The 10,897-nt window shown below is 38.3% G+C and overlaps 1 protein-coding gene across 1 annotated transcript; it reads left to right on the top strand.

Annotated features, from left to right (window-relative positions):
* The first annotated feature begins 1,964 nt into the window (after nucleotides 1-1,964).
* Nucleotides 1,965-9,503, top strand: LOC126396292 (regulator of G-protein signaling 5-like). Its single transcript, XM_050054244.1, has 5 exons — nucleotides 1,965-2,133; nucleotides 2,442-2,567; nucleotides 5,168-5,232; nucleotides 6,996-7,159; nucleotides 7,899-9,503. Exons 1-5 carry the CDS (start codon nucleotides 2,090-2,092, stop codon nucleotides 8,136-8,138), a joined length of 639 nt encoding a protein of 212 aa, XP_049910201.1. The 5' UTR covers nucleotides 1,965-2,089; the 3' UTR covers nucleotides 8,139-9,503.
* The last annotated feature ends 1,394 nt before the right edge of the window (nucleotides 9,504-10,897 follow it).

Genomic DNA, 10,897 nt, shown 5'->3' with positions numbered 1-10,897 from the left:
CCTCTCTACACTTTCCCAATTCAACCACTGTCCCTGTTTAGCCTGGGCCACTACCTTTGCACCCCTTAGCATCTCTTCCTGTCTACGTATCTGTTCTACAACCAGCTTTCTCTTATCTTTGAGACCTGCTTTATTCCATACCGGTTTGCCTGAGCCAAGCCCCAGGCCTCCCCGACCAAACTGAACATTACCTACAATCTCTGCATGTCTAAGAGCTGCCTCTGTCTCCTGAACTGCCGATCTTGGGTTCCACTTCCTCCCCTTGGTTGGATTTGGATATAGATTATATGATAATTAATATAGACACATATCAGACCCTGAAAGTTAGAGGATATTTTGGACTGATGTTTGTCATGCACACTCAACAACAGAAATGCAGAAATACAAAATACTCCACCATCAGCTTGAACACACTGCACCACAGTGCACTTTTGCCACAACATAGGGTAGCGTAGGAAGACTATCCTGATGACCTGTATCAGTCTGGCCCCACTTCCAAACACTTTCAGAAGGTGGGAGCACTTGCCTTGACGGACAAACTTCCTCAGTCAATCAGCTTAACAAACAATGTTGGTGATAAACATCTTCATCACCAGTGGAGTCAGTTGAAAAATTAAGCTTTTGCTAAATCCAGTCTAAAGAATGGCAAAAAAAAGTATTTTCCTTTGAGAAACTCCACAAGTGCATGCTCTTGTTCTTGTTTAATTGTTGTTATTGACTCTATTTCTGCAATGACTTCACTTATTGCTGTGTTTACTACCTGGCAGGAACCGCCATCAGTTCTGCAAGCTGCGGCCTGCATTTTACGTCATACAGCACAGTCCCTGATGGCTGCTTATGCTGTCAACTACGGTGCGGATCCCTGATTGGCCCCCTTTGGATTTTAATTTCTGGAAAGTATTTGGCCAAGCAGCAGGGCCAAAGTGATACAGAGAGCGAAACAGAATGTTGAGCTCACAGGTGTTTTTTGGGGAGTTTTTCCTTATCCGCTGCGAGGGTCATAAGGACAGAGGGATGTCGTATGCTGTAAAGCCCTGTGAGGCAAATTGTGATTTGTGATATTGGGCTTTATAAATAAAATTGATTGATTGATTGATTGATCAGGATGGTCTTACCAGGCTACAATATATGAGCTGTGTCCTGTTTCCATACTACAAACTAATTCTGTGCAAACATGGATGAGCTACTTGCAGCTGCGCATGTAAAATAAGTTACAGATGGTGGTGACACGGCCTCAGGAGAACAAAACAAGACTCTGTTGTCCCTAACAGCATGCATTCTATACTGTTTTTTGTATACCAGAGTAGCTGCAAAAACAGTGACTATTAGTACATATTACATAGGTAGTAAGACAGTTCGACGAGATTGAGGTAAAAAGTACATTTTAAAAAAATCTTTTTTTTTGTGAGGTTTAATTGGCAACCTTATTAAAGTTGAATTTTGAGTTCATGTAAATTAGAACATGTGTTGCAATATGCCTCCTTACTGCAAAGAAAAAAAAAACAAACAAAAAAAAACCCCTGAATACTATGACAAATACAGTTGTATATAATATACAATGAGTATGTATAAATGAAACCAGATGGTTTTAATGAGGGGCAAGACTTTTAACTCTCACTGCTGCATGTGAAGGAAAACTGGGTCCACCAATAAAAACAAATGACAACACTTTCCCACAAATACCTCCTTCATCATACAGTCACAGCACTGATGACAGTATTCGTGCCTGGATTTAATTTTTGCTCAAATTGATGAAGCTGTTTGTGTTTTTCCACAGCGGGGAGACATTCCACAGAAGGAAAACACCTTTTGTTTTGGTTACTTACGATCCCATCTGCTGTAAATTTCCCCCAGTTCCTCTCCCTCTCTCCGTCTCTGTTTTTTTTTTCTCTCTCCCTCCCTGCCCAATGTGATTGGTCAGTTGTGAGTCAGTGAGCACTCTGGAGGTATAAAACCACTGCTGGGGGTGGAGATAGTAACAGCCTGCTGTCTAACACTGAAAGCCCTGCGACTAGCAAGCACACTGTTGCTTCCAGTACTGTCATTATTCACAACAACAGCACATAATTTGGATCTGTAACATTCCAACATGTGTAGAGGACTTGCAACCCTTCCTGCAACATGCTTAAAAAGGTAAGACCAATTTAGTTTTAAGAACTGGTGGATAGAAGTGTTGTTATGTTCCTGCTAAAATAAAACAGAAGAATATAGCCTTAGAATATCTGACAATATTTAATTGTAAGTAAAGCATGTGTTATTTTAAACTTGTAAATGAGTTAACAGCAGGAGTTCAGTGAAGAAAATGAGGAACCAGTTGCTCTCCACTTGTTTACATAAAACAGAACTTTATTCAAGCAGGTCAATTGTCCAGATATTATTGATACAAAACAAACTGACTGAAATCTTCTTCAATGACTGTCTTCTCATCTGCCTTTCCACAGTGCCAAAGACATCAAACATAAAATAAGCTTCTTACTCCAGAAGCCTGAGCCCCAGGCAACAGATCAGAAGCAGATAAAAGAGAAGGCTGATGCTGTGGCTGCTGCTGCTGCTTCTGCTTCTGCAAAGTTAGTTCAATTTATTGATGTTTTAAAATATTCCTTTGTGTTCATATTCCTCAGATGTCACATCGAGCTACTCTTCCAGCAATTAAAGAATTAATTTGAACCACTATCACAGTGATTATGATCAAAGCAGAAACCCCTCCATTCATGTCTGCTGAGAGAGTAACATGTTGCATTAAAAGGGATTCATAAACTGCATTTTCATCAGGAAGCACCGCACAGGGGGGAAATATGATGGTGGTGGTTGTGATAGCAAAGAATAAATCTCACCAGTTAAAGAAAAGAAAGAAATTCTGTTATATGATGAATATGTTTAATTTATTCAGCCCCAACTGCTGGTGGGAACATGGATATTTAGAATTAGAGGTTAGGTTTTTTTTATTGATGTAACTATTTTTTATTGACCTTGATTACGTCCAAAAATTGCTTTTTCATGGGCAAAGGTTTGGACACATAATCCCTAAATGATTTTTTACAAAATCAAAAATGATTTACAACTGGGTGTTGACTTTAAATCTAATGACTTGGAGCTTTAATCTTAAGACTTAGTTTCCATAAGGTCAAAGAGGACACTACCGGCAGGTCAAACTACAGTACGACATTGATTCCTTTCAGTTGTGTGTGGTTTGTTTGGAGAGAGATGAAGGGGTGATGAGAGGAGAAATGAATGGGTTGATGTGGAAAGAGAGCTTGCACTGACGCACTGAGTTGAAAATGGAAATAGATAATTTCCTGCTTAATTTGTTATTTGGTTCAGTGGCACTTTGTTTTGTTTTGACAACCACTTGCGTCTCTTTTCATGTGTGTAATTGTATTGCAGGTGTGGGTTTGTGTTACCATGGATAAAATCTATAAAGTCCTTACAGTTCATATTAGTCTGACATAATTACTACGTTAGAGTATTGATTTTGAAATTGAATTCCATTTGCCGAAGAACATTATGTCTTGTGTTGGGCATAAATGGCCTGCCCTCAGGCTGTGTTCCCTCCCTTCTTTATGATCATGACACTCAAATTGACCTTTCCTTTTCAGTAATATATAACCCATTCAGAGACTGTTATAATCAATATTCAGTTTTCCTGCAGTTGTCGCAGCAGTGTCATTAAGTAATTCACAAAACAAAGACATGCTGTGATCATCTGTGACATGCATTATTCAGCTGATGTATACGCATATACATTAGTCTTTTTTCTAGCTGGGTTTAGATGTTAATAATTATTCAGGTGATGACATCCTTAAGGGGCTTTTATTGAACAGCAGGTTTTGAAATGTAAATGCCAGATGACGCATCATGTGATTTGATTTGCTGCCATTATTGATCCATTCATTAGTGCAGTTGGGATCTGGATGAGCTGTATTCATATAGAAAAAAAAAAGAAAACCTCCATACAGGCAGGCAAATTTCCAATGTAGAAGTAAAATCCTGAGAGTTTTACCTCAGTTGGTGCACACTCCTGTGATCTCAAACGTTTGGTAGGTGGTCATTGATGTTCCAACAGAATCAAACATGTTTTATATTATTGTTAGTTTTTAGCTTTGGCTCATGCCAATATTGAAGCACAATGACATGAAGCATTGTCAACAGCCAATTGGTGTGCTCTCGCCTCTGGCACCAAACAGGAAGCAGCAAACCAGGTTGACAGTAAACATGGGGGGGACACTGGATAGGCACAAGAAGGAAAACAAATATTTTGTACAGTGGAAAAGGAGGAGAAACTGGTGGAACTGTGGAGTGAACAAGAGTCAGCATGTCTGATCCACCAAGAAATCTTAATTTTTGAAACATGGTCTCCTTTCATTAAAATAGCATGGCTAACCAAGGGAGGGTGGAAGCATGGTGACAAAATCCAAAATGTACACAAATAGTTCATCTTTGTGGATTATATTGATGCCTAATTTACAAGAACACTGTCGACATATGACGACTTTTTTCTTGTGTTTCTAGAGTTATGCGTTTAGTGGACATGTAAGGAATTCTTAATATGTTATATTTCTTTGGCATAATATTTTCCACCAGGAGCAGGATGGGAAACAATCTCACAGGCAATCTAGTTGTAGTCTTGCAAATAGTGACTCTGCAACATCCCCAGTCTTTGTAAAATCTCATAGTGTGTGATTAAAAACTCAAGCCGTCTAGTGTGTGATGGTATCAGACTTAAGTCTTTTAAAACTGCTTTTAGAAGTCTTTTCATGGTCTCTTAGTTTATGATAGGTGTCAGTGTCATGACATACTTCTTGAAGACAATATTTCAAATGCAGTACTTTTACATTCATCTGGGTGGGATGACAGGAAGCCAGGAAGATGGTTTCTCTACCTATTCAATTGAGAAAGGGATGCTACAGTGACCTTGGTAAACTGTATTTGTACAAACAATGGAAATGGTTAAAACCAAATTCCCAAATGGGACCACATATTGCTTGGGATTAAAATTTAAAAAGATACAAAATAATACCAGATCAGAAACATCTCCACCACAAATTTGCTTGATCTACTGTATAGTTTACATATGAATATTTGTATGCATATTGCAATTTTTCTTCAAAACGTCTCACTGAGAAAGTCTGTGGCACCTTACTTAAAAAGTTGTTTATCTATGTTCCAGGATGCCTACTCAAGCTGAGGTGGAAAAATGGAAGGAGTCTTTCAGCTATGTGATGAGCAGTCAAAGTAAGTATTAGGTTTTTGTGTCACACCTAAACATGCTTAACTTGAATTGGAACAAGTCCTAATAAGGTTGCGTTCAAATCCAAAGTGAGCCCAAAGGACTTTGATTCGGATATACCATAAACTTATAGTACTGACAATAACATCAGGCGGATGCTTGACTCATGAGTCTTCCAGCAGAATCTCTCTCAGGGTTTACTAAAAAACTCTAAACATGTTCATTCTCATGTGACAAGATTGTGTTGTAATCATGGGAATATTATCAGACAAGGCCCTGACCTTCACATTCCTCACTAATGGTTGCCAGTAAGGTTTTAGCAATCTCAGAAGTGATGCTTAGTCTCTTTCTTCTCTCTTTGTAAAGCACAAAATGAGAATAAAATAACTGTAGTACAGAAGGTGTGTTGACTTTTGACGAGTCCTAATAATAAGTAGTCTAATGTAGCTTTGATCATAATGTTAAACAAAAATTAAGAAAATTTGGCTGGGTGACATAAATACTAAAATTAAGCACACATATTTGCACACACAGGCACTCTCCGACGCATTCTCATGCTCTGGTCATCTGCTACGTGTCTCACGGCACTACTCAATGGCCCCTCAGGGCGCACTGATCAGTGCAGAGTGTGTATGTGTCTGTGTGAGTGTGAGTGTGCATAAACCCACTGAGAATTACTCTGTGTGAGTGCGTGGATACCAAACGGGAGCAATGGCCTTTTCAGGAACCAGCTGCATTCTGACCTGCTCTGTTCCATGACCTCATCCACTGACCTCTAACATGATCATGTCCTCCTTCTGCCTTCCCTACTTCATCTGTCAGCTCTCATTGGTCCCATATTCTTTTGTTTATTTTATTGTGGCCTTATTGATCTCAACCATCTGATCTGTCCTCTAAGTCATGGATTTGAGAGCAGAGGCGCTGCATCAGTTAATTATCTGATAAAAAAAAAAAAAATGTAACTACGCTGTGCTGTGCTTTTCCATTAAGTGCGTAGATGGAAAATACTTGGCTTTGTGTATCCAAAAAGACAAGATGCAATTATGGCTGTGAAGATTTATTATTGTTGTTTTTGTAAAAAGTAACAACTCTATACTCAAAGTGTAATTCTGCTTTTTTCATGCTTCCTGCCTTCGCATGATGACTGCTTATTTTCTCTTAGGGAGATGAATACACTTGATTTGACTTTTTCATCTTTTGCTCACTTTTAACAACTTTTAATTGCCATGTCTTTAGCTCCATTAGCGAGGGGAGAACAACTACCTGTTTCAGTTAGGTGCTGTAAAGCAGCTCCTGTGAAACAAGTCCTTCTTAAGCCTAAAATACACCATAATGCACCACTTTTTTGACGTTGTATGCTGTAATTACACTCATGTTCCACAATGAGTGTGTTAAAGATTTAGTGCCCTCTTAATTGGAAGCTAATTTTAGCCAATATACTGTTTGGCCTATACATTGGGCCAAGGTAGCATTTTTGCTAGCTTTTGGCAAGTTTGGTACCTGAAATCACCAGTGTGACTACTTTTACTGATCATTAATTACAAGTCTTGCCAGATTTAGACCCCAGGTGATTACCTTGGACATGTGTTAAGACTGTATTTTCATATTCCTTTAAATGAGCATGAATATGTCATGACATATATTACCCTCTGTTAATGATACTTAAATGCAGCATGAATCAGCCTTGTCAATGTGTGCACTCCTGTCTGTAGGTGAATTGGATATTAAATAGAAACACTTTTCTGTTTCTGTTCTGTATTTTTCTCAGAGGGTCGTAAGGTCTTTGGTCAATTCCTTAAGTCAGAGTTCAGCGAGGAGAACTTAGACTTCTGGGTCGCCTGTGAAGACTACAAGAAGTCCACACCATCCGAGATGGCAACCAAAGCCAAAAAGCTCTACCAGCAACATGTGGAGACAGATGCTCCTAATGAGGTAATGACTTTGATCTGAAACAAACAGTAACACCAGTGACATAAAACTTAACAGTAGATAAAGCATTGAAAAAGTTAAAAAAGTGGAAAATGTGGAAGACAAAACATGCCAGGCAGGACTATAGAAAGAGAGGCTAAGAAAAGCAAAAGGTGGGAAAAAAGTTGACATTGTTTCAAAGCATAAATCACACTCCAGAGGCTTTCCTGGAAATCTTATTGATGTGATGGCACATTCTCCTTCAATAAAGTGAATACTTGCAGTTGATTGTGACAGCAAAGCTTTGAATATGCTCATCGACAACACAGCTATACTATATAACCATTTAGTCACTTTCCTGATGAAAGGCTAAAGCTCTATGGTTTTATTATTATCCTGGGAAGCTGGGTGCTTAGCATGGATGAAGGATATTTGGCACACCCAGTTCAGTCCTTTGGGATTACTGCTAATGGAAATAAAATGGAAAATTAAATACACAGGGAATAGTTGAAAGGGTGTATTTTTGTATTTTATTTTACCCAAGCTTGTTTCATTTTATTGCCTCTTCATATCAAGTCCTTACAACTTTTATTTTTTGAAAGTGATGCATTCAGGGTTTTTTTTTATTGTAAGTGGAGCAATAAAAGTTAATATTCTTTTCTGAGTAACTTCCTTGTCCTCTTCCATGAAAATTACAGCGTCACACTCTTGAAATATAAACATAGTTTTAGTGTTTTAACCTTCTCATTTCTTGTAATTCAAGGTCAACTTGGATGCAGCAACCAGAGAAGAAACGAGGCAGAATGTCCAGAATGCCTGCCCGTCTTGTTTCAATGTGGCTCAGAAGACGATCTACACCTTAATGGAGAAAGACTCCTACAGGCGCTTCCTCAAATCCAAACTAATCCAGAATCTGTCTCTGACACAGTCCACTGACGCTGATGAGAAGAAGAAAAACTGTAATTATGCCCAGACCAAGCAGACATTAACTGGTGGTGCCTAAAGAGCCAGTCAACATGGAAGACTAGAGGAAGGTGCCGAAGACTGAAAATGTAGAATATAATTATAGAATAGAGAAACCAGTGGTTTAGAAGGTGACTTTAAGGTTAATGTGACATGTGGTCAAGAGTTAATTTCTTTTTCAATACTTTTATGTGTTGTTAATTCCTGGGTGTCTTTGGTAGTGGCCTATGTTTGAAGTGGCTTCTGTATGTTCATTGGTGCATATACCCAAATATGATTTTATTTGTTTCCCATTTCTGCATTCACCATGAGCTATCATGTATTGTCCAAATCAAAATTGTTGCTGACTGATCAAATATGTAATATTTTAACGTAAAATATAAATACAGAGACTGTTTAAATGTTTGCTTCTGGTTTCACAAATCAAAACACAACCTGTTCTCCAACTCATGGCTAAGATATATTGATACTGACAACAAAAAACTATATTAAGACATCTCCACCCAACAGACACACCTTCAAACAACCCCAGTGTCTGTGGAACCTGTTGTCACTGTAATGTATCTTTTCTTTATAAGAATGACCCAACGTAGTCGTAATTGATGAGAACACAGACACCAAAATCATAAACTAGGTAAGATAAGCATTGTAAAAGTAAGGATGACTGTAACCTATCAGTGTTTACAAATACCTGTGTGTAATTATGATGACGATAAGTAACCCAGCACAAATGAAGTGGGCATGTTTAGTTTTTGGAACTAACTTACATTAAATGGACTGTCATGTAATCGTGTGCTGTGTAGTGACGTTTGGCTGCAGTTCGTTAGACAATGAATAAAAAAAAAATATACAATGTAATGTTACTTATCAATTAGTTTTACATTCCCAGTTTTCTTCTTGCTACCATCACACATTCGTACAGCAGCAGATGGATGATATTAATGTCCATGTTCTCATCACCTTAAAGTATATACGTTATTGATCAAACCCTGCTGTGTTTCTTAAAGTGTAACCATAGTAACAACTAGTTGTGCTGTACAAACATCTTGAAACGATCCCTGCACTGTGCAGATGTTGGCTTTGTCTATTTCTAGTTGGAATTTTAAGCACGCTTTAATGTTGTAGTATTGATTTCTGCTGCATTTCTATAGTTACTGAGCAGTAGGAGACAAGGTCAAACTGTGACTCAGTGGATCCATTTCTAAAAGCTCCTCTGTTAGTCAAACTGCTTTGGTCAAATCTTTATGACTGTAATTTGTGCAGGGTACTTAATTAAATGTTCATTGTAATTGAATATATTTTGGTGGTCTTGAATATGAAAATGTTTCATCAAAATGTAAACTGTGATTAACAGAAAACTCAATACTATGTGAAGATATTTATTAAATTATGCTGTTGTCCTATTTATGTCATATCTGTGACTGTTCATCGATAAAATGCTGTGTTGGATAATGTGAACTTGAACCTTTTCATAAATGTCACATAAACAATTATTTAGCCATGCTAACATGGCTAAATAAGGTTCATGTGTTTCATCAGCTCCAGATTTGTACACCAGTGCGATTTAATTCAACACAAATCCATAGAGTAGGTTCATACACACTATCAGGGAAGGCCATTATTACTGTGAGATATATGTTGATCAAAGGTAATTTTTTGTGTCTAGAAATTTCATGTGATTTCTGATTTAATTATCTCGACATCAAGCTTTCCTTCTCAAGCTAATTATCTCATAATAAAGCCAGTTATGCCGAGATTGTAAGACATTTATTGGTCAATTTCAACAAGAGTTTTAAGCCTCCACACCAGTGACAGCCATGGCCGCAGGCGTTACGTTGTCGGGATGACCATCCGTCTGTTTAATTGTCCCATTCTTGTGAATGCAATCCCAGGAACACCATGAGGCAATTTCCTCAAATTTAGCACAAACATCCACTTGGACTCAAGAATGGACTGATAAGATTTTGGTGGTCAGAGGTCACTGTGACCTCACAAAACTCCTAACAGCAAGCGAGCATCTGACTGTTGTACCGCGTCATGTCACATCATGTAAAAAAAACACTTACCTAACAGCTGTGGTCTCAGAGTAACCACTGAAATGATGGTTGAGTACGTACTTCCGTATTATTCATATTCACAACAATAGTATTGTGGGTAACTTATAGATATCACTGTTGTAGCTATCATACTGTATCAAACCACCATCTCAACCATCTAAAATAAGCTAGGTTACTAGCAAGCTCTGCTGAGCATCCCACACACCCTCGTGATCTCCCCCCAGCCAGATGTCAACTTAGTTAGGTTTTTGTGGTGAAATGAGGTGGTATCATAAAGATAACTCTTTATTTCAATCTCATGATCCAGCCATTCCTCATCCATTGCGGCACTTCCAACATGACAGGAATTAAATAGAAAACGGGGCATCCAACAAAAGTCTTGCAAATGGCAGCATGCTGCATCTCCTGCTTGTAGTTTTGGAAAACAATGCAATCAAACTGATTTAGTCACAGACACTCGTTCGCGTCACATCCAGTTAGGACACGGTGTGAGATAAAATTATAAGGTGATTACATTTTATATCCAAAAGACCAAAAGTCAATTTCACTCCTTGCTCCCCTGTCCACCTTTAAACTGTGCTGACTGTATAAATCTTATGTCCAGCCGGGCTGAAGATGTTAGTGAAGCATCCACGTTTTAGAACATCCATATTTAAAGCATTGTTTATTATCATGGCAGCAGTTTTTTATTCTCTCATGTCTCTCTGGTAGTCCACCACAAGGACAGTGGTTTTGCTGATAT

The sequence above is a fragment of the Epinephelus moara genome, chromosome 10, assembly GCF_006386435.1.
Source record: "Epinephelus moara isolate mb chromosome 10, YSFRI_EMoa_1.0, whole genome shotgun sequence".
Taxonomy (NCBI): Eukaryota; Metazoa; Chordata; class Actinopteri; order Perciformes; family Serranidae; genus Epinephelus; species Epinephelus moara.
This window is presented reverse-complemented; position numbering and strand designations above follow the sequence as displayed.